The 24,828-nt window shown below is 40.9% G+C and overlaps 1 protein-coding gene across 5 annotated transcripts in view; it reads left to right on the top strand.

Annotated features, from left to right (window-relative positions):
- Positions 1-24,828, top strand: part of Dnm3 (dynamin 3) — a 464,195-nt gene that overhangs the window by 368,254 nt on the left and 71,113 nt on the right. For all 5 annotated transcript variants that reach the window (XM_060364575.1, XM_060364572.1, XM_060364573.1 and 2 more), the window contains one exon: positions 3,625-3,736. In XM_060364575.1, the coding sequence (XP_060220558.1) occupies positions 3,625-3,736 (112 nt within the window). The remainder of the gene's footprint in view (positions 1-3,624; positions 3,737-24,828) is intronic.

Genomic DNA, 24,828 nt, shown 5'->3' with positions numbered 1-24,828 from the left:
TTATTTTATTTTATAGTGTTATTTCATGTCTGTGGGTGTTTGCCTCTATGTATGTCTGTGTACCACTTACAAGCCTGATGACCACAGAGGTCAGAAGAGGCCACGAGATCCCCTGAGTTACACACAGTTGTGAGCCACCATAGGGGTCTGGAAATCAAACCCAGATTCTTGAGAAGAGGAGCAGTGCTCTTACCAGCTGAGCCATCTCGCCAGCCCTTGAGGGATTATTGTTTCATTACTGAGCATCACGTATACAGAAATGAAACTAGAATCATGTGCATACTGATGGGTGATCAATTTCCCCTAGAACTGGCAGCTGCTGAAAAATGTCAAAGCCAAAAAGCCAGTTTGTTTCTCAAATAAAGGAAAATAAATAAAGGAAATAGTAAAAAACAAACAAACAAAAAAAAAAAGAATTTTTTTTTCAAAGCAATGTGTGTCTCAGCATGACAAAACTGAGAGCAAACATACAAGCCATGGCAAGAAATAAACATTACAATGACCCTTCTAATCGGAGGTGGTGGTTTTCAGCTTGGGATGAAAAATGAAATCCAATCATACTATTGAGATTTTTTTTTCAACAAAAATGTGTACTGAAAATGTGTAGGTAAAAGTTGAAAATAAAGCCAAAAAAAGAAGAGATGGGAATGTTAGGTAAATGCAAATAAAAGTGAAAAGCCATTAAATACTTTATAATAAAATTCTATGTTATACTTTCAATAATGACTTTAAGGTAAAGGGCATTGTTTAGGATGACAAAAAGGTTGTCAAAACTCTTCAGTGAAAAAAAAATTAAGATTTGATGGAGAGTCAATTTTAAATTCACAAAAATTATTTTTAAATGCCATTCTGTACCTCTGGGTACTGAATACTATTTCTATCTGAATACAATTCCTATCTGTCAAATGCCTACACATACTAACTTGCCACAGCTTTGGGTACTGCATAATCACATTAATTATTTCTACACATTTTGAAGGCTTTGCTCCCAATGTTAATTATTTTCCCATTTCAGATTCTATGTTTTTGTTACTATTCTGAAAATCAGTTGGGCTTTGTGTATCCTGAAGTTAATAATGCCAGTCTTTTAAACAAAGTGACTCATTTAATCATACTGCTGTACTTTTAACTTATTTTTATTTTATGTATGTATTTATATATGTATGTATGTATGTATGTATGTACGTACAGGACTGGAGATGCAAACATGAGTGCCTTCTGGGATTAGTGGAAATAGGAGCTACTAAGCCCAAATGAAAAAAGTCAACCAGAATGAGCAGAAAGGAAAATACTGCTAGTATCCATTGAAATTGAATTTTTCCTTTCTGAAAACATGGTAGTAATATCCCTGAGTGTCCATCAAATGATCATAAGTTTTGATTCTGTAACTGTAGAAATCTTTCTTCAAAAAAGCACTAGCAGTAATTTTGACAGTTATGGGCATTTATAATGGCAAAAGCAAACAAAACAAAACAAAACAACAACAAAAAAAACCTGAATGATTTCATTACACTAGAAGGTTAAACAAATTTTTATACACCCAAATTGATGAATGCTGTGCCCTCATAATTTCATCATAATAGATGGCATAATAAAGGTTTTATGCCACATAAATGACCAGGTGGAACAGTAAGTGAAGAGAAGGACAGAAAATTAATAGAGCATGTGCTAGCTAGTTTCATCTCAACAATGGAAGCTAGAGTCATCTGAGAGGATGACTAAGTTGAGAAATTCCCTCCAGGAGATTGGACTGTTGGTAAGAGTGTAGAGAGACCAGTGAGGGTAGGTCCATCCCCGGGCTCATAGTCCTGAGCGCTATAAGAAAGTAGGCTCAGCCAGCCACAGGGAGCATGCCAGCGGACAGTGTTCCCTGGCATCTACAGGAGCTCCTGCCAGGTTCCTGCCCCAATTGCTTTCAGTGATGACCTGTGTTACCTGTTCATCAAATAAATCCCGTCCTCTCCACGTTGCTTCTGGTCCTCGTGTTTCATCACAGCAATAGAAATTCTTGACAGAAATTGGTAGCAGGATTGTGGGGTATTGTTGCGACCAACCTGACTGTGTTGTTTTGAGGAGGATTTGCAGAAGGACTTTGGAACTTTGGTCTAGAAAAGCTACTGAGTTTCCAAAGCCTGGTGAGCTGTTGTTCAAACCTGGCCTGAAAGATTTGAGAATGGCACTAAAAGCAATGCAAATGACGGAGGTTGCCTGGCTTGTGAGGTTTCAGAGGGGAGGCAAAGTCTCTGCTGGGGTCATTGATACTTAAATTAAGAGTCTGTGATTCTGGTCACCTGGGGCTGAAGAGTCAGTTGTGATTAACAAGAGACCAGTGAAAGCTGTGCTTTCCTGGGACATTTGATGCTGGAGCCGAGAAATTTGCAGTGTTTAAGAAGAGACCAGCATCACTGAGGTGAAATCTTTCTGGAGCTGTTTTCTCAGGTTCAGCACATAAGAGGTGGCCAAGATTTGTACCTTGTCCTGACAGCCAAACTTGGTAGTTTGAAAGTCTCTCAGGTGGAACTGGGCTGAAGGCAGGACTGGGTCTTGGAATGCAGCTGAGGCTTGGCGCTGTGAGAGGCCAAGACAAGCAATGGGTGAAGGTGTGGCCTCAGTAGCTGCTGAAGCCCTGGACTTGGGGAGGGGGGTGTCATGCAGAGGGTTGAGGCTTGGCACTGTGAAGAGAGCCCAGAAGAGACTACTGGTGAAAGTGCAGCCCGATTGCAGCAGGAGACCCCAGCATTCTGGAGACCCCAGCATTCTGGAGACCCCAGAGCAATGGAACTAAGATGGCGCTAGAAAGGAAAGGAGTGTGAGGAAACTCTCACTGTATCAAAAATGTTCAGACTGGAAAAATTATAAGAAAACAGGATTATCTATAAGTACTGGAATCTGGATGACTACCCTTTTTTTTGTTCCTCTGTCTAGTTTCCAAATTTCTAATATTGGTATTTATTATGGTATGTGTTGTTTTATTATCCAGAAGAAAATATAAAACTCCAGCATTGCCATGGTTAGAAACTGACACTGAGAGCCACCTCACCCATCACCACTGGCGACCATGCTTGTTTTTTTCACACCCTGAGGAGCATCTGTTCTCTGAATTTAGCAAGCTGTGGGGTTGTTTGTTTGTTACCATACTTTTCCAAGTTTTCTAAGCTATTCAGTCAACTAGATTTTTAAAAGAGCTTAAGAAAACTGACCTAAGTAGTAATTACCAGACAGTGGCAAGTGCCGCCCACCATCACACATACCCAACCCCTCCTTTGTGTCTTTGTGAGGCTAGCAATTGAACACAGGGTCTCTCTCACCGCTGAGCCCCTTCTGCTGTGCTTTGGACTAAGAGAAAGATTTTTAATTTTATTTTAAAATTTAATGTTCTCTTTCTATAGGCTTCTTTGTTTTAAATCTCATCACTGTAATTAATAGATCTTTATGATTCATTAAAAAAAGCATCCTGTAAGAAGTACACATCATGGCTGACTTGTTACTTTAAAATAGAGTTTGTGCTTGCGTCCAGCGGTTTTCAGACGGCTACCCTCCGAACTGTTATCCTGTCTGCAGGGATGTGAGATCATTTTGAATTTGGTTCTTGGCTAAATGCATGTATTTTTTTTTTAACTTTAGGAATGTATACAAAGACTATCGTTTCCTGGAGTTGGCCTGTGATTCCCAGGAGGATGTGGACAGCTGGAAGGCATCTCTGCTAAGAGCTGGAGTCTATCCAGATAAATCTTTAGTAAGTTTGAGATATTTCTTATCTAAAAGAAATCATTGCGAATACCATGTTGAAGAAAATGTATCAGTTTCTATATGTTAGCGAAACAGGTACTCTCTTCTATTTAATTTGGCCCCTTTTGCTGTAGCTTTGTTGTTGTGGTTTTTTTTTTTTTATGCTTTTTTTTTTCTCAATCAAATTTCTTCAAAAGCTAATCAGTGCACTTGGTAAAGAAAATATCCCATTCTGCCTCGACATATGTGCTCTTAGACCAAGAGAAATATTTTAATTTTTTTTAAAAACTTTTGATGTCCTAAATACATTATCTCACAGCTGAAATGGTACTGCGATACCATCAACCATCATAATAACATTTTATATTTATATTTACATTTTAAAGTGTGCTTATTTTTTTAAGGCCTTCTTTTGCTATGTCGGTATTACTTGTATCCCAGGTTATGTCTGATTGAGACTCTGGATAATGTCACTCTGAGTATAAAAAACAGAAAGAAAGCATAGCTCTTCCCACTTATCTTTATTAATATGCTTCGAGTGTCTGGGAGACACTTCTCTCCTTCAAGCTAATAAACAGACCTTCTCTCTGTGCTCTTTACAAAATGTTAATATTGCACAGGCATCTCTGAAATTAAACTTCAGAAGTTCCGCCATTGTCTTTGCTCACACCAACCAACATAGTGTGCTAGCCTCTCTCTTTCTCTCTTTCTCTCTCAGCTCTTCCTTCCTCTCTCTGTCTTTTTCCTTCTCTCTCCCCCTCTCTTCCTTCCCCTCTTTTTCTTCCCTCCCTCCCTTTCTCCTATCCCCCTTTCTCTCTCCACTCCTCCCCACCCACACGCTGCTCCCTCAATCTTGCCATGATCCTTGCCTCTTCTCAGAACTAACGTGCTAAGATTGCCCTGAGGATTGAATGCAGCAGGAGTCTCCCAGTGTCTACCTGGCTCTCTGAATCTAGAGCTGATTGTCCACAGTGGCATCTACTCTAGGCTCCAAGCAGGATATAAGTCTTTTCAAGACAAAGGCTGACATAAGGACTCAGTGAGGGACAAATGGAACATTTAGCGTAGAGGGGGCATCATCTCCATAGGGTCACACTGGAACTTAATGAAATTCCAGGGGCAGAGTCAATATTTGTACAAATGTGTGTTCCCCTCCTACTTTAGCTCAAACATAGACCCTTTCTTGATTCTGCACCTCTGTAGTTAGTACCTAAAGCAGTGACTCTTCCAAACAAGTTCTGTGCCCTCTAACGGGCAGGAGGCTTTATTGCTGTCAAGGTATGCGGATGTGTCTATGTCATTTTTCTATTGCTGTCTAGCTTTTTTTTTTTCCATGCTTGCACATACAGATTCCCCTAGGTAAATCCTTCCCTCAAGACTTTTCAAAACTCTGGGTGACACTTGTCTAATTGCAAATTATTACTCTTCCATACACATTGCTTGTACTGTTTATATACATAAGTATTTTGGATTAAAGTGCATGTGTATTTCATTCTTTTTCTTTATTTCTAACCTGATGCACAAAAGGTTCCAAGCACATGACTCTCATCATCCTAAGCATCAGGAAGATAGATGAGCTACAAGGCCATTGAGCAGGTGACTGTTTGGCCATGATTATGCAGCATTATTTAAGTTGACGGTAAGCTCTGCTTGAAAAGTGAGTGAGCTACTGTTCATCTGCAGCGCCAGTGACTTGTGAGGCCGATGCCAGAAAATAGCAAATCCACATTCTTCCCTGGGCGAGTTCAAGGACAATCTAGGCAACTTACTAAGAGCCTGTCTTGAAAATGTAAAAACAGTTCTGCTTTCTATGCAGGCATCTCTGTTTGCCTGGGGGAAAGTTATTTTTAAGCTGTGTGTGGAGGGTATGTGGCTAGCTAGATATGTATACTTGTGAACATATGTATGTACATGGTGGCATACATGTATGTGTGTCCATGGTGTGTGTGCAGGTCAAAGGACAATATGGGAGAGCCAGACCTTGGATGCCTCTCTTCTTTTTTTCAATACAAAGTCACTCATTGGACTGGAAATTCACCAATTAGACCATGCAAGATGGCTGTGAGTCTCTGGGGATCTGTCTGTCTCCATTTTCCATCCTGTCTTGCTAGGTTACAGACATGTGTGTCACCGTGCCTGGTTGTTTATTTGGGTCTGAAGGATTTGAACTCAGGTCCTTGTGTCTGGGAGGCAAGTATTTATGACTGAGTCACCCATCTCCCCAGCCTGGAAAAAAAAATCTATTTTCATCCTTTTGTTAAGAACCATGTAAGTTTGATATCATTTAGATAAGCACCTGTCACTCAATTTGAATGAAATGATGTTGGGGCCAACTAGTTCACCTATTAAGATTTTACAGATACATTTTAAATAACATCGTCACTATTTCTGTTGACTCCATGTAATAGACTATCATCTGTCACTCACCTCAAAAATGTTCCGTGATCCTGTTTCTTATCTCCTAAATACTTTCTCTGGGGACTTCCTTTTTGAAAACATACCCTCTTTTCATTCCTTTCCTTTCCTAACCGCCTTTTCTTCTTTTCATCTAGACTAGCTAGCTCAGGCAGACCTAAGGGTCCTCCTGTTTCCACTTCTCCATTACTGGGCCCATAGGCCCGTGCCACCATGCCAAGCTTTTACATGGGTCATCATGCAAAGGTGACAAGTACTTTGCCAACAAAGCTTTCCCCTCTGCCCCGATTTCTTTTAATTCTCTCTCCTTTGGCTATTAAATGGAAGCTGTGGCCAATATAAAACTGTGCGTTGCTAAGTGTCCAGGGCTCCACATGGTCTCTAAACAAAGAGGGTTTTTATTGGAATTTCTAGCTAACTGTTCAGAATAAGATACAAACTGTACATGTGTACCAGTGACTAGGAACTATTAAAACTCTCAAAAGACCCTTTTACCAACATGTGTACATAAACTTTCCTCGAAAATTTGATGACACATAAATATGAATTTGATCCAAGGTACATGATATGATAAATATGACTTTCAGACACAATGTCATTGGCTTTGAATATGACATTAAGCAATTCTAAATTAAGCTTCTTTGGCCTATGAAGTATGCAGTGGGATGGGATAGACATGAAAGCAAAATTATTCTGTATGTCCTGACACTGCTGTGTATCAGTCCTGTGACTTAGGCACATTGACTAACTCTCTGGTCATTTACTTCTCTAAGCTTAGAAGAGCATCTTCCTCAGAGAAGTTTCTGGTGGTCACTACTAGCTCCCTGCCTTCCCCAGGTGACTGTGGTTATGGCAGCATGGCCTTTATCATTCTTCGGCATCCTGAATATAGATACAAAGCTGAAAATTTATGCTTATGCTTAAGTTTTCTTTGGAAACCATTAGTGGGATTTGCCTGTGTCAGAGAGAAATTTCTTATCTGTTGTTTAGGAAGCAACTTGTTTAGATGGAGTCCTAAGAGTGCCTGAGGGACAGGCCAACCTCCAAGATTGAAAATGGAGGGCACAACTTGGCCCAGGGGCTGTGAGGCAACCCAAAAATCTCACGCCTGCACTTAGAAGCTGTCCCTCCAGCCATGGAAAAAGGCAATGTGAGATCCAGGCATGCCCTGGAAATGATTTGGTGGCAAGTCAGTTAAGAAACCTCAGAGTATTTTAACAGGTTTCTGTTCCCTGAAAAACACCACACACACACACACACATACACACACACACTGACACACAGAGGGGTTTCTGTTGCATATCCTCCTCCTCCTCTACTGTGAGATAGTGTGAACTGCTTCTTCAGAAGCTTAACATAATGGTAGAAAGGAAAAGAGCTCTGACACCAGCTCTTCCTGTAAACTCCTGCCGCAGCATTAATAGGTGATGTTTTTTTGAACCCCTTGTGGGATGAAACCGTCTTCCATTGAAATCCTGTAGGTACCTCAGAAATGTTATTCTTAGAAGATTCTACAGCGACTTTTCCTCTGTGTCAAAAAAAATAGTTGAAAGAAAGAGTTCCTGTGTTGTCTGTGTTGTTGTGGGGAGAAGAGGAATAGCTATGGACTTTCACAAACTTTTACTAATGCGACTGAATAAAAAAAAAAAAAGACTAAAAGAGGAAAGGACATGACTGACATGACTGCTAAAGGACATATGCTTGCTATGGCAAAGGATAAAGTTTACTGTAGATAAAAAGGAGACATAGTAAGAGGCAGGGACATCTAGGAGAGCCCAGAGTGGACATGACTAGACTTATCTGAGCCATATGAAGAGACCGTATGGCTGCTGACCAAAAGGGACAGTCTGGGCCAAGAGACCAGTCAGGAGATTAGACAAAGACCAGATCACCAAAATGGTTGGATTTTATAGGAAAGGGCAGCTCAGGGAAGAACAGCCCATCCCCTGGGCTGGAGAAGTTTAGGGTAGGCAGTGAGGCACTGCCTGCCAGGAGGGCCCTGTATCGGGTAGAAACAGAGGGATGCTGAGAGAACCTTGCAGCCAAGTCTGCTTTGATATGTTAAGCAGGCACTTCAGTTAGCCACTTGTCCCAAGTCTGAGACCCAATCATGATGGCCACTCATTCATTGGCATTCAACAGTCTGTGGAGGACTGGGAGGGCCTGACACCCCATTACACCCCACTACAACAGTGCTTCACTGAGAACTTGGAGCAGCTGTGTGTCCGGTTCTCCAGGTCCTGCTTACCCTTCTGTGGAAAACACTCTCAAGGATTTTGACATAAGCTTTTGTCAACTTGAGAAGGGGGGAGCATTCTTCAACAGGATCCACCATTGAGGACTGCTAGGAACCTTACCAAATAGACGCCCGGGAACTCAATGAATGAAACAGCAACTGGCTAGGCCACACCAGGTCCTCTGCTTCCATTGTTTCTTTTATTTAGGGATCAAGGCATCCTACCCGGTGACATCATTTTGCAGCTACATGCTGAACCATCTGCCACTGAGTGGGGGGTAGGGGGACTAGTCATTCCCTGGTGTGCAGAAATACTCAGTTGAACTCCTGAAACTGATTTGCTAGATCAAACGCTGCTCTGCCGTGGAATGCAATAAACTCCATCTGTCTGAGGTATTTTCAGCAATATTGCTCTTCTTGGGAGAAGCAGGGTCCTATTTTTCTCTAAAATAGTCTTTTACTCATAGTAAAACTCCCAGTGGGATCTTGACCGCCTTATTGAACAGTTGGCATCATCTTTAGGAAGGATTCCTTTGGGGTTTTGTTTTGTTTATTTCTTTTCCTCTTCATTCATTCTTGCGTCATTATTTATGTGTCTTATAAGTTGGTGTGCTTACAGCTGTACTGCGGCAGCCCACAATGCTTAAGAAACCTCTCTACATGATTTTATCAGCGGCTTTATATTTTCCCTGTTAAATATGATAGCGGCAATGGTCCCTGGAAGAGATGGTTTCCTTACCAGTCACCAGCCAGCACGGAACTCAGGCCATCGGCTTCCTACCCTCTCAGAATATTTCTCTGTGTACTTTCCCTCTTCACATTCTTACCCTATATGTAAATGCCAGCTCTCCAGGCTGGCCCATTCCTCGCGCCAGTCTTTCCCCCCCGATGCACACACTTCTCTCCTAGCTCTCTGCAAACCTCACATCTCAGTGAGGCATTTCTTCTGGGCCCCTGTGAGGAGAGCTCAGATCTGTTCCGGGCTCACATCCCATCACGTCTCCCCCACAGGATCTGACCTTGCAAAGACTCGGGCTGCTCTGGGAGTAATGAATCAGCGTTTTATTTTCTTAGGCCATATGTGAGTTAAATTGTTTGATGTAAATCATACCCTCACAGCTTCAGCCTGCATCAGGAGAGTCACTGGCTGCCACTCACCGCTGGCCGCTCCGTCTCCACACACAGTGTTGCTTTTATAAATGTCGACATTTTTGTGACTAACCATTGCAGATCCATGTTATTGAATGTTAGAGTAGTGTTTATTTTGGCTGAAGCCCCACTATGCAGTCTTGACTTCCCATGCCAACCCAAGACAAAAACTCATAACTTACCAGAGAAAAGAACGGCACGGATGGAGGCTGTAACTCAGGCTGCTTCCTCCGTTGCCCCAAACCACCCACTCCTTTTCTCAGCACTTGCTTCCTTTTTTTTTTTTTTTTTAAGATTTTAATTCCACCTTCTTTGAAACCAAAGATGCAGTGCTTGTTTTTTTGTTTTGTTTTTTTTTTTTTTAAACATACTGGCTGATGAAATTTTCCACTGCTTGGCATGTTGGAGGAGGGGCTGTCAGGAAAGGCAAGCCAGCACACTAACTTCTCTGCCTTTTATGCTAGTGGTTCACTTATTACCGATTCAAACCAATTCCTTCTGGCTTAGTTCCCATACCCCAAGCCCAGGCATTCTGAGTAGAAAGGAAGGGGGGAAATCTCTGCTGTTGTGAATGCATGATTTCACCTATCCTACGTGGATTCTATAGCTTTTGCGTGAGCTCTGGATGTACACAATAGAATGTCGGTAAAGGGTTCAGTTACTCACTTGGATTCTGATCTAGTAAGAGAAAGCTCATAATTTTCAAATAAATCCATGTTTAACATATTCCTTTTTTTTTCTTCCTTGTGGCTGCACGCACAGGGGAGCAACAAAGTAAGTTCTCTGCTCTATTGCAGATCTTCTGTCTCTCCTGTCCCCACAGCCCCTGCTCCTGCATGCCTCTTGACAAGAGTGATTCTGTGCACGTTGGAATGGCCACCCTCTGCTGTTGTACATAGATTATATGGGGCATGCAAATGTTGGGGCAGTGTGGGTGGATGGCCACAGTGACTGTTCTGTTTTGACCTTTTGGATGGGAAATATAGTGTGTTTTTAGATCTAGTTATGGGGCATGTCAGAGAGATTGCTCAAGTGAAAGAGACCAACTCTGAGAGCAAAGGCGACAAAAGGTTGAATGATGAAGATTTGTCACAAAAGGGTAAGCTAGCCTGACGAAACTCAGTACAGGTCAAGTTTTGACCCCAAATCAAAGCTTGCATGTTAGCACACTGTTTGAGACTGGACTGGAGTCTTAACTGGTAGTATGGCAGGCTTTGTTGGCAAAACTGAGCTAGATTCGTGCACTGGCTTTGAAGGTGCCTTAAAATGGAGGAGGGTGGGGTCAACATTTGACTTGGCTTCTGCATCCTTGATGAATTCCAGCTGCATGAAAGCAGGAGTGTGTGGGGACTGTGAGAGGGGACCAAACTATGCATTAGAAATCTATGAAAACGGGCAACACACATGAATGTGTGGGTTTCTTTAATGCTCTTGCTATAAAAAGATAAACAAGAAGTTGACGCTTCATAGAGTTGCTAGTTTGGTTAAATTTTGATATAACTTTTCCAAAAGCTTAGAGCTACTTCCCACTTATTTAGAAATATAAAAAAGTACTTGGGGAAGGTGGCCTTAAGTTAGGGTTAGGGTGATTTTTTTTTCATTGTTTGTTTTTTTTTTTTTGTTTTTCTTTCACATATGAGTTCTTTTTCCTACCAGGTGGCCCACTTAAAATGGGCCTCAGTGAGTACAATAAGAAGTGAAAGGAATCTGTTATATAAGAGTTGGCCTGAATATCTAAAGCAGCTGGAATTCATCAAAATTGTTATTCATAAGCCATATGTATAGAATGTAAAACAAATGTGGGAAATATTTTGCAGTTTAATTTGATGGAATGTGTTATTATGGGGTAAATTGACATAGATGGCTGGTACTAAAAAATGTGTCACTTCATAAATTTATACACTGATATAACTGCTCATGACCCAGGCAATAATATTTAATAAAGTTAAAATATTGCCAGAAATTCACAAGATCAACATTTGTGAAGAAAGAGAGAGGTGAACTCACATCATTTACAGCACACTTAAAAAAAAAAAAAAGCAGGTAACTTAAAAAGAAAAGATTAAAGGCTTCTTCCACAAAGTGAAATATAGTATTTCTAACTAATACTGCAACTCTTAGGAACAAATATTTGGACAAAATGTGAAACTCATGTTTTAATTCTTATGGCATTTCAGTTCCTGAATTGTAAATACTTTATCCTGCTCATTTGCATCACAGTAGATCTCTGTCCCAACTTCATGTGCCTGATGTGTTACTTGAAAACAAAACTATCAACCAGCAAACAACCTGAACTCTTGAAAGTCATCCATGCCCTGGGCTAATTGTGGGTACACTAATAGGGAGCCAGCTGTTGACATCTGGAGAAGTGCAAACCCTGCCCACCAGAGGAGCATCAGTGATTTGTCTCTTTGTTGAGCAGTTCACGGATGGCTTAAGTGTTTATAGAATTCACACACGCACACACACGCACACATACACACGCACACACACACGCACACACACACACACTCTCTCTCTCTCTCACACCCATACACACACACACAACTCAAAAATTGTAAACTGTTGTTCATTAAGCTTTCTAAAAAAGGGCTAAAGGGCCTGTAGGACCTCAGGGCCTCCCCAGTCAACCATCTACACCATGAATATCTGGAAGAGTGGTGTGGGGGAAGCTGGTTGAAGGTATCACTGGCTGAAAGCACTCAAAGATACACATGCTCGCTATTTTGATTTGTAGTTAAAGAAGGGATTCTTTGGAGGGATTGGTATTTATCACGCCATGCCTTATTTTTCAGTTGTTTATGTTATACATAAGCAATAGTTTGTGAAAGAAATACAAAGCTAATACTTTTAAAATGTGATCATATTCCTGAGCATAGATTCTGGCATAAAAGAGCCCCCCTCAAGTCACAAGGAGCACATCTGTATGCTATTTTCCTGCAGCTTAGAATTTCAGTGTAAATGGAAAACACTGCAGCGCAAGCTGTACTGTCTCCAGAGTATAGGTCTGGATTCTTCAAAAGGAGACTATGAGATTCTTTTCTCCCCCCTCTCATGCTGGAATGATTGTTCCGAGTCGTCCCTCAGGCCACATACCTGCCATAGAGGAGAGCCAGCCGTAAAGGATGGCTCCATTCAGATCTGAGAAGGCTAATTGCATACTGAGCGCATGACATTCTGTTATTCAGGATGTTCGCCAGGTCTTGAGAAAGTAAAGTCTGTTTCATTAACATTTCTTTAGCTGAACACTGTGGACTCGACTCCTTACATCCAGTGAGTGGAGCACACAGCACACACACATGCCCACATAGAATGCAGGGTGTTCAGAACTAGCCTGACGCTCGATGGCTTCCTCCATCTTTAGATTATGCTCAGAGTTTGGGAGCACAGCCTCCACACTCCACACATAGAGCACCAGTTTCTGCAAGAGAAACACATACGGACTTACGTTACGGATGCATGGCAGAACAAAACAGTGCTGCTTACGTTCTTCCTGGAGTAGCCATTGCTATTCCTCCCAAAAAAAAAAAAAAGGTAATTTTCCCTTTGTAAGAAAATCACAGTTACTCTGGGAAAATCGTTTTTCTTCCTTTGCAGAATGCTTATCTTTTGGCACTGTGATATTCTAAATTGTGCACGGTAGAGCTCCCCTTCCCCTTCTGTTGACCACAGAAGTCCATGTCTTCATTGGCAAGGCCAGAATCTAGGACATGAGCCAGCTTTGGGACTGTGGACAAACAGCAGGTAGAATGTGAAAAAGCTTAAAGGCGCTTGTTCGGGGTTTGTTCAGCTTGTTTGTCGAGCACAAATATCAATCAGAAACACCATCTGAGGCCAACCCGAGGTCTTTGGGTGAAAATTAATCTCTATGCTCAGTCCCAGAGAGAAGCCATTTAATTTCCCAACATAGTTTAATGTCTTCTCTGAAAGGACATTTCTAGAGTTAGTGAACTTTAAATTTTATTTATTGGAGAGTTTGGTTTAAGTATCTTTCTTAAATTTGGTGAAGTCAAGGTAGAAAAAAAACTTTAAAATGCAAGAAACAAAACATTATAAAAAAGGGTGTCTGATTTCTTAAGAATAATTGGTGCAAAAACACAAATGGAAATGTAGAAAACTCTAGATCCCAACATTAATGCTTCTAAAAGTTTTATATTTTAGAAAAAAGTTTCTTTTATTACCCTTTGAAAGAAAAATTTATTAATATTATCTACCTCAGTCTTCATAAAGTAAAAGAGTCTTATGCTTCCCCAGGAGAAGTATAGGGTTGACCATATTTCATTTGAAAAGGAGAAATTGAATAATATATTCAAAATCAGAATTATAAGTTTGTAATAGCTGTCTTGAGTCCTGTCACAGTGAAATACAGTAATTTCACACATATTGAAGGGCCTCGGTGTGCAAGACAAGACAGAAGAGCCAATTCTAGGCACCTGCTTTCCACCATCTGAAACTATCCTGTCCTCTCAGCAAGGCTAGTGAACTTGGCTGGTTCCTGTCAGCAAGAAAGGTGGTTATCCCTCAGATCATTTACTTAATGAACCTCTGGTTTCGACTGGTCATTTTCCATGATAGAATTGGCCAGCTGAATGGCAGCAAGATGTATATTGAACAGCACAGATGTTGAATCCATGCAAGTTCACTTTACCTTCTTATGATAGGCTTTTAACTCCTTGTTGTTGTTTTTACCATATGTGAGAGATCATTGGTAGCTGCCGAAAACTCCATCCTCCTGACCTGGCTGTGCCTTATTGACAGTGTGTTACAATATTCACTTAACAAAGGAGCCAAGAGGATTATTGAAAGAATACTATAAGCAGTTTAGCAAACAACTTACTCCATTAGGATTTTTTTATTTTCGAACAAATGTATATGATTTCCCTAGTTTTCTTAGAGGAGCTTGATAATATATTTCCTTGGGACTTGCAGAGGGCCTCCATCTGGTTGACTGACTTTTTGCAGAAGCCAATAAGGACAGCATTAAAGTTAAAAGGGAGGGATGAAAACACAATGGCCTGTGTTACTCCAGTTCCATGCGACTGTAAAAACACAGCATCTCCTCTTAAATCACTGTAACACCTTTAGGTTTACAAAACCTTTGGGTTTCCTTTGGCAAAATGATATTAAAAGAAAATTACTGGTTCCTAGATTTTGAGCCCACTGACTTCAGTCATAACCAGTTGGAGGAGACGGCGATCCAGCTGGGGTAGAACACTCCATGAAGCGACTCTGATTTTTCTTTTGTATGCCTGAATATACTGATCTTGCTAATTAGACTCTAGAGTTAACTGAGACTGGAACCGTGGCTAAGAAAGAAGGTCGCGGGTGATGGGATGGAGCTTCTGAAGGGTCAGTATGGCTTACTGGTATAGTTTCATTTTCTCTGATGTGTTCAAGATGGAATGGCTTCTCCTTATTCAATGATAACTCCTGTTTCAGACATCAAAGCTGTTTTGACATATTTTCCTCTCTTTGGTATGATTCATGGTAAATATAGAAATAATTCATTTTTAAATGGGATACTTTAACCCTTCTCAATCATAAAAGCATCTCATTTTTCCTTGTAGACACAAGGATTTACGCAAGGTTCTATACATGTTGAGCAAGCACCGTGTCACCGAGACACACCTCCACGCGAAAGGCAGCTCTTTACACCCATATGGAAAGCTCGTTGTCACTGGTTATGATTTTGGACATAACATCGTGAAGAGATTTCTTTTGGAACTAGAAAGTAGGCATGTATGTCTCTGGCCAATTTACCTTAGTGAAGTTCTCAGATTATGCAGTAATCACACAGTGCTGCTACAGTAGTCAGAGTTCAGAACCTTCCCACTGTCTTTGCTCATTTTCTGGACAAAACGGGGGCTTTGAAATTGGTATAATAAATAATTTTGATGCAAAATATATGTAATTCAGTCCCCCATTATCTTCAAGTTCAGTTTCCTATGGCAACGACAACCTAAAAATATTAAGTGGAAGGTTCTGAAAATAATTTCCCTCCATGTATCATAATAAACCAGAGCAGCACCACACTTATGAACTTGCCTGGCACATAAGTCACTCCTCAATCCAGTGAATCCACGCTATCTATGCTAACTTCCCGATAGTTACTTAGTAGCCTTGGGAAGTTTATCAGGTTATCTGTTATGATATTTCAAAGTGTATCAAGTATAAGAAGGGTAATGTCCACAATTCAGGTATGCCAAAGAAAAGTCATAAAATCCTCCACTGAAGTGGAAAGGTTGGTCTGGGGTGATAGCTCAGTTGGTGAGGTGCTTGCAACACAAGCATGAGGACCTGAATCTGATTCCCAAAACTGAAAGAGATAAACAGGGCACAGGGGCGTGTGGGTAATCCAAGCGTTTCAAAGGAGGACAAGAGGTTCCCTGGAGCTTATTGACCAACCAGCCCGACCCAGATGGTGAGTCCAGTGAAAGATTCCTTCTCAAAAGGAGGATGGCGTTTCTAAGGGTGACAGCCGGTATGGTCCTCTGGCCTCCGTGCATGAATGTGTGGCACAGTGGCATGACATGAGAGACCACCTGCCCAGAACTTTTAATGTGCTGTTTTGTTATAATTAGTCTATTCTCTTGTTGATTTGTTAGGCTCTTGTTGTGTACACTTGATAACGTTTATCTTGTGCAGATTGCAGAAAACATATACATAGAGTTTTGTACTATCCAAACCCTATGAGTCACTGAAATTCCCCAAAAAAAAAAAAAAAAAAAATACTGTATATCTAATTCAACCACAGAACACTAGACACGGAAGGTGGTTTTGTTTATTGTTTGCTTGTTTTTCTTTTTGTTGTTGTTTGGTTTGGTTGTTTTGTTGGTTTTTCAAGACAGGGATTCTCAGTGTAGCTCTGGTTGTCCTGGAACTCACTCTGTAAACCAGACTGGCCTCAAACTCACAGAGATCAGCCCGCCTCTGCCTCCCAAGTGCTGAGATTAAAGGCGCACACCGCCGCCTGGCTCACAGAAGGTGTTCTTCAGAAATATTATAGGTTCAGTTCCCAACCACTGACATACGGTCTCTGACACAGCTGCCTGCTAGCTCTCCCCTCCCCTTACCTGTATAGGATAATTAGGTACTGCGTTCCCATTCATATGATAGGAGCGTGCTGTTTAATGCAAATCAAGCATCTTTGAAGTGCCTAGTTTTAACCAGTCATGTACACTGGTCCTTAGAGCTACCCACCCATTCCACAGGGGGTATACAGCCTTTGTTCTCTGCAAGTAAAGTTGAACTGGCTCCCTGAAGCGGCTCCCAGAGTGCCTGATCTCTGTCACGCTAACAGCCTTCCAAGCTTTGCTCATCATCTCCTGTTCCTCCTACCTTCATGGGCCTGTGGCTAACAGCCCCTTAGGGAGGAAGAGATCCACACCTTTTTTATTCCATAGTACCCAGGATTCCCAACACCTGAATGGCAGCTCGCAACTCCCCATAACTCCACTTTTAAAGGATGTGAGACCTTCTTTTGACCTCTGCAGGCACCAGGCACACATATGGTACACAGATATACACGGAAGCAAAACACTCACATGCATAAATATAAGTCTTAAAAGAGGGAAAGAAACAACTTTGGGTAGGGAAATAAGATAATCTATGGCAAAAATAATAAATTTGGAAAAAATAAAAGTATAAGAGCTCTTATGTATACACATATAAAGCCTTTGAGTAGGAAAAAGGTTAATTAAAAGGCAAAAAAAGCAATTAGGTAACTATTTGTAGCATAGAGAAGAACGAAATATCCTGAAAGAATTGCTTTTATTCAATTTATTTTAAATAGAGAGGATAATTTTAATAATAAAACCCAACTAACAAGGAAAAGGGAAATTTAGACAAATCAATAGAATATTCACTTAGGACCAATAATAAAATGACCGATATATATAGAGAGAGTTTAAACAGCCTTTTTCAACCAAGAATTGAGTTTAAACAGCCAGATATAACACTGAGCTTTCAAATTTGAACACATTGAAAGGAGTGCTGTGCTGGCTAGCTTTATGTCAAGCTGACACAAGCGAGGGTCGTTAGCGAGGAGGGAGCCTCCACTGAGAAAAGGCCTCCTAAGATCTGGCTGTAGACGTTTTCTTAATTCGTGATTGATGTAGAAGGGCTCTTCTCGTGGTGTGTGCGGCCCCCATGGGCAGTTGGTCCTGAGTTCTACAGGAAAGCAGGCTTAGCAAGCCAGGAGGCAGCACTCTTCATGGCGTCTGCGTTGGCTTCTGCCTCCAGGTCTTTCTCCTGGTTGAGTTTCTGCTCGGATTTCCTTCAATGGTGAACTACAATGGGAAGTTTAAGCCAGCTAAACACTTCCCTCTCCAACTTGTTTTTAGTCATGGTGTTTCATCACGGCAGTGATAACCCTAACGAAGACAAATGGTCTTGACAGCTGGTGAGGAAGCAGGTATCCTACTGTCCTTCCTGTAGCTGACTGGACAGTCTGCCTGGAAGCAGTCTAGTGGTATATTTTCAATGCTGAGGTCTTAGACCTTGGGGCCCAGCTATTTATTGTTCTCCCAAAGATTTATTTTTAGAAAAATTTCAGTACTTATCCAAAAGAAATTGTTTGAAAAATCTTTTGAAGCATTGCTCATAATTACCGGTGTTTAAAAACAAAATCAGTGGCCCTCAAAGATAATGAAAGGCTGGGAAATAAATTAAAATGTTTGTGTATGTGAAAAATGGAGATTTTCCCAAGAAATAAGAGCACAAAACATGTGCTCATCCTGAGCATAATACTACTTTTGCTTTGAACTCTTTAGATGGCTTGAATGTGTTTGCATATAGAAACTTTTTCTTGCATATAGAAGCTATTCCATTTGGATTAATAGTCTCAGATCTCTCTCTCTCTCTCTCTCTCTCTCTCTCTCTCTCTCTCTCTTGTTTTTTTAGACAGGGTTTCTCTGTGTAACTCTGGGTGTCCTCCATATTTGCTCCTGTGTCACGTTCTCATTTTCCTATGATAACTGTCTTTTGCACAATTTTTAAAGAAAATGATTCTTACTGCATAAACAAATGTAAAGAGTATTATTTAAATGGAGGCTGTTGAGAGGAAACAAAAATATTTTTTAAAACTGAATATCCAGGAAGAAAAATATGTAACATAAGAATTAAAGTTCTTAAGAAAAATAGACTGTCATGAGGAAGTCAAAGATGACTGTGGAAATGAAATAGAAATTGAGATGCAAGTAGAAGCATATCTGAGATTGCAAACTTGACATTAGCATGCAATCCTGCTGATTACAAATATTTTGCAATAATTATGCAGGCTTGAACCCTGAATTCTGCCTGTGCAGATATATTATTCTCTTCACTGAAAGGCTGTCAAAGATCCCTTTGTGAGTCTGAAAGGTTTCATCTCCTCCCTGGTCCTGGATCTCAATAGTATCATTGTTTCAAATCCTCAGTTTCCAGGGTTCAAAGACTCCCCACTTCCCCATCCTGGCCCAATCGCTATTCCTTAAACTCCAGCTGTATGCCTGTCAGCACCATTGTTCACAATGAATGTGCCGTCTACGCACTACCAGCAATGCATATTACCTGAGGATTGTCAGGGGGCCATTTCATGGCTGAGTTTCTTGTAGGTGAATTCCTGTAGGACTGGTGAAAGACCTGTAGTCTGTTCAGACTCCAAACTCTGACTGCCACCCACACCCGCCATCATACTACAGTGCTGCCTGTTTGGTATGAGCGCAGATCTGCTTTGTTCTTTTTTTAATGTGTATGTGCATGACGTATGTGATATGTGCATGTTTATAGCTGCGCACACTCGTGGGGGCCAGAGGTCAATGTTGGCTGTCTTCCTTGCTCTCTCTTCTCCTTACTTTTGAGGCAGGGCTTTCCCATGAACCTGAAGCCCACAGGTAGGCTAGGCTGGCTGGCCAGCAAGTTATTGGGTTCTACCTGCTTGGATGCCTCCTCCGCTAGTTGCTGGGATACACAGGCTGTAATGGTTCTACATGGGTGCCAGGGATCTGAACTCGTTTTTTTTTTGTTTTTTGTTTTTTCTTGCTTGCAAAGCAAGCAATTTACTAATGAGCCACCTCCCTACCCTTTGTTTGGTTAGTTTGTCTTGGAAAGTATGACAATAACCATACAGAATTTCCCACATGGGCTTACATACTTGAATGAGGATTTAAGGGTCAAGGTCTACAAATGTTATAGGGAACTGCCTTTACCAACACATTTTATGAACATGTGTCTTCCATTAAATGAGAGGAAAAAAGCAATTTTTGTAAATTTGGGTAACTTTATGTGCTTCCATTAAAAGCCTACTTCAAAATTGGTATTCCATGAAAAGAGGAAAAAACATTAAACTTTTTCTGTATTTGAGTATTAGAGTGCACTAGGAAAACAGAAACAATAGCAGCCACCAATATCTGAATCTTTATCAGAAAACTTTTTCTAATTTTCCAACCTTCGCACCACCATTCTTCACCTTCCAGGTGGCTCAGTGGCCCAACTCATGGGTCTCCAGACAGACAACTTTCTTTAAGATATGGAATGTATTATTTGCCGGTCTTTGTTTGAGTCTCTTTAATGTAGCCTGGACAATTGAAACAGGGTCCCAAGATAAAGCCATCCACAATGATTTGCTCAGCCCAACCAGGGGTCAACTCTTTAAGCACAGAAGTAAAGCCTTTATGTTTTAATATCCTTCAACTGCGACAGAGTTCTTGAAGTCTGCCTTAGCAGCCAAGCCTTATGAAGGCCATTAATACTTTTACATTTATAATCCATGCAAAGTACCAAGAGGATTATGATTGTGATGGCCCACAGAAAAGAAACGAGTATAAAATCCATACCATTGTAGATTTATAGGTTACAAGTGGTCAGCATGGATGTATAAAACAGTAGCTGTGGTCCAAGATTTGGTCATTAATAAAGACAGTGTATTACAACTGCCTAATGAGTAGAAATGCCTCCCACATAACAAAAAGGCAGTGTTTAAAGTTTTAGGATCAGTCAGGGAATACTGGGTATTAGATCAAAACAGGATTTTCTATGCTGGTAGTCCATGTGTTATTCTATCGATGGCTAATGTTTACGGGTTGGCTTCTTATTGTATGTCTTAACTATCCCTCATAGTCTCTGAAGACATGTCTTACTCCCTCTAGTTCTATTAACTTATTATAGACCTAGAACTTAGTATTTAACAGGGATGTTTGTGAAACAATCCAATGAACTAATATAAACAGTGGGAAAATGAGTTGGGAACTATGAATATGGCTGTAATCCAGGGGTGATGGGTTTGGGTGGTAGCATGAAGGAGAGAGGTCAGGGAAAGGGTCAGAAAGGAGAGACAAGGATGCTGAGGAAGAACAAAAAGCTGACATTTTTGCACAACGTACTTGGCTCACTTGAAATTACTCCAGCCAGTTGTCTGATGTACATGAACAGTTTTATATTTCCAGAATATTAACAATACATCATTCGTCATGGCTAGGCACGAGACAACGTAAAGTAACTGGTTCTGTGTTTGCTTGTTTTCAGCACATGGAACTTAAATCTGATTCCGCTTTGTTCTTAGTTCAGTCAGTACATTCTATTGCATAGGAATAAAAAACAATTGTGTGTGTGTGTGTGTGTGTGTGTGTGTGTCTAAGACAGGGATGATAACACTATCCTGCAGAGGAAAACCTTTAGAGTCATTCTGCTTCTTCACCTTTCCCCTCTGCACTGTTGGCTCTGGGATGGTCCTCCCCTTTACCAAAGCCATCTCTTCAGCATGTTTTCAGGACTACACTTTAGCACTGTTTCTTTACTTCTATGCTTTTGGACATTTATTCTCTCTGCTGTTACTTTTTCCACATAAGGTATATTTTGTAGAGGAAAACTGTACATACATATATACATGTCCTTTTTTAACCTCACTTTCTCATTTAAAAAAAAAATTCTTTTTGCCTCTAATATTTAACTTAAATCAACTCCCAATGCACTGTAAGGAAGTGATATCTGGTAAATATATCTGGTGGTATTACTCTAGTGGGCAGAGACCAGAGACCCTATTGACCATCCTCTAAGCACAGGATGATCGCTCCACCCAGCAACAAATTGTCCTTCCTAAAATCCTAATAGTCTGCTGAAGTGAATGCCTGGTGTAAGGTAAATATTATTCTCCCCTTTTAGAAATGAAGGCCATGAGGCTTAGTGTGGATAGTAAAGCAGCCAAAGGTCATACGTCAAATAAGTGAAAGTGTCAGGACTTAATCTAGATAAGGTTTGAGTCCTCCACTGTGTGTGTGTGTGTGTGTGTGCGTGTGTGTGCTTGCGAGTGTTTAATTTCAATCTAATTTACTACCACATTCAAATTGAAAGTGAACACCTTTGTATGTAAGTCCCCATCTACATTTCTGATTATTTCTTTAGGGTATATATGTAGAAGCTGAAAGTGTCAAAGTGAATAGTAACTATAGGGCTTTCATAATTACCTGTTATATACATAATTTATATAGAATAATTTCTGTAACGATCAATACTATGTGTGAGGGTTTGATTTATGTCAACAAATTCATTTCCTTACAAGACTGTAACTTACTCCATCTCCTAAGATCTTACCTAACAGTAGGCTATATTGACTCATTTTCTTAAATCCTATCTAATGCCTGCAGTTTAATCATTTATGCTTCTCCAAAATGGAAAAAGTCCTTGTTGCTCAGCTTGCCTCCCTCAGCTACAATCAGCCTGTGGTGGTCTGAAGGGAAATGTCCCCCATAAACCCATAGGGAGTGGCGCTATTAGGAGGTGTGGCCTTGTTAGAGTAGGTGTGACCTTGTTGGAGTAGGTGTGGCCTTGTTGGAAGAAGTGTCACTAGGGGTGTGCTTTGGAGTTTCAAATGTTCAAACCAGTCCCAATGTCACGCTTGCTTTGCTGCCTGTGGATCAGGATGTAGAACTCTCATGCTTCCTGCCATGATAATGAACTATAAGCCAGTCCTGGTCAAATGTTTTCCTTTGTAACAGTCACCATGGTAGTGGTTTCTTCTCACAGCAATAGGACACTAATTAAGACACCTGCCAACTTTTCTAACAGGGTACAGGAGTGCAGGAGTTAAGCAGCCAATCAGAGTTCAAATCCCAGCTATAGCACTGAATAGCTCAGTGACTTTGTATAACTCATGTGGAGTTCCTGTCCTCATTCATTAAATTAATCTAGATGACATCCCCTGCCTAAGAGATTTAACTGAGCAATGCTTGTGGAATGTGTAAAACAGTGCTAAGAAGAACGTAAATTCTCAGGCAGTATTGGCTGCTTCAATATCTTTCATGTGTGTTTGTATGTAGCTGTGTGTGTGTTTTGTGTGTGTATGGGTGTGCACCCACACTTACGGGCCCATGGTTTCATGTCTTTGAAGCTCTCGAAAGCTTCATACATGCTAGAAAGTTAGCTGAGTGGATAAGAGCCCTAGTTGTTCTTCCAAAGGCCTGGGTTCAATACCCAGCACCCACATGGCAGCTTACAACTGTCTGTGACTCCAGTTCTAGGAGATCTGACGTGCTCACACAGAGAAACATGCAAGCAAAACACCAATGGACATAAAATAAAAATAAATAAATCATTTAAAAAGGAAGAAAGAAAGGAAGGAAGAAACAAACAAAGCTTCATTAATGATTTTGAACCATATAGTTACTCTGCCTCCCAGTGTCTTCTCTGTTCTTCAAGTCTCCTGTTTCCAAATGCGCTGTCTACCCAGAGCTCATGATGGACACCAGCTGGCCTTTCTATTACTGAGTAATGGCTTGTCTCTCCCATCCAGGATGGCTCATGCTCTGGCTTCTGGGCCTCAGTGTTCTCAAATACCCTATTGACCCATCCCCAAACCTGATGACGAGAAGTCAAATCCCTAAGAACTACATAAAGCTAAATGCAGTCGTATGTGTGTGTGTTTCCAATATACCCCTACCAGGAGACAGGAGGCAAAGAGAGGAGAATATTGGCCTGTGGATCACACATAAAACCGAACAATATGGTGTAAAAGGTAAGGACCAGCACCCAAAGATGCCACATAGATACATTGTGGCACACACGTGTCCCTACTCACATATGAACACACACATACACACATATAATGCACACCAAAAAAAAGTGTATTATAATTTTCTTACTACTTGTACTGGTTAGTTTTTGGAGTAACCTAGAAGAGGAACACTCAATAAATGAGTTACTTTCATCAGACTAGACTGTACAACTGTGGACCTTTTTATTAAATTATCATTAATGATTAATGTGGGAATGCCTGGCCCACTGTGAGTAGATTATACAGGTGGTCCTGGGTTCTGTAGGAAAGCAAGCTGAGCAAGCCATGGCGAACAAGCTAGTAAGCAACTTTCCCCTACGGTTCCTGCCTCTTCCTGTTGAGTTCCTACCCTGACGTTCCTCAACAATGGACTGTGCTACAGATGTGTAAGCCAAATAAAGCCTTTCCTCGAGAAGTTGCTTTTGGTCATGGTATTCATCACAGCAGCAAAAAGCAAACTATGACACGGCTGCTTTAAGTACTAACAGCAGCCAGAAGGTAGGTTTCAAAAATGGTTGTGAATCGCCTTCTGCCCCAGAGAAGAAGGTTTCAAGACCTCTTGGGTATAAACCTTTTTATACTTTGTTTTACTGCTCCCAGTAAATGATATGATGGTAAGAACTGTTGTGCGAAGTCCAACTAACCAGAAATCCAGTATTTGAATTTTGTCCCTCCCAAGTCCCTGCCAGCTGTGAGCAACAGCTGATCATCGTGCTGGTAGCTCAGTAGCCTGTGAATGGGCTTTGTTCACAGCTGGGACAGATATGGAGAGCCATTCAGTTTCCTCATTAAAAATGACAGTTGGCAGTCCCCGGGCTAAAAGGATGTTCTAGAGAGGTCTAATACATTTGCTCATGGCACAGGGTCAGAGCATCCTCGGCCCACCAGATCTGCCCCAAGAGCTCATATCAGCTCACCCTTTCTGTATATTTGGTTTTTTTGCTTTTTTCAGAGAAGGTGTTACCACAACTCTTTGTACTTTTGTTCTAAGCCAGACTCTGAACACTCACATGGAATTTTTCGGATGAGCCTCAGTGTGTAGCCAATACTTTATTATGGTTTTAAAAGTAGAATGAACTGTATCTGCTCTTGATATGTGTAAATAAGCAGAAAGTTAATTTATGCAGGTGAATAGTCTTGGTTTTCTTTCTTCCAACACACTTACAAATTTTATAATTATTGTATGGAACAACATTACCCTGTTTAAGAAGGTGCCATCCCATTTTTATCATTGGCAATTTCCATAGTTTTCTTTCATGCCAAGAATGGCCAT

Source organism: Meriones unguiculatus, chromosome 11 (assembly GCF_030254825.1).
Source record: "Meriones unguiculatus strain TT.TT164.6M chromosome 11, Bangor_MerUng_6.1, whole genome shotgun sequence".
Taxonomy (NCBI): domain Eukaryota; kingdom Metazoa; phylum Chordata; class Mammalia; order Rodentia; family Muridae; genus Meriones; species Meriones unguiculatus.
Note: the sequence above shows the minus strand (reverse complement) of the source record. Positions and strands in the feature narration are given on the sequence as shown.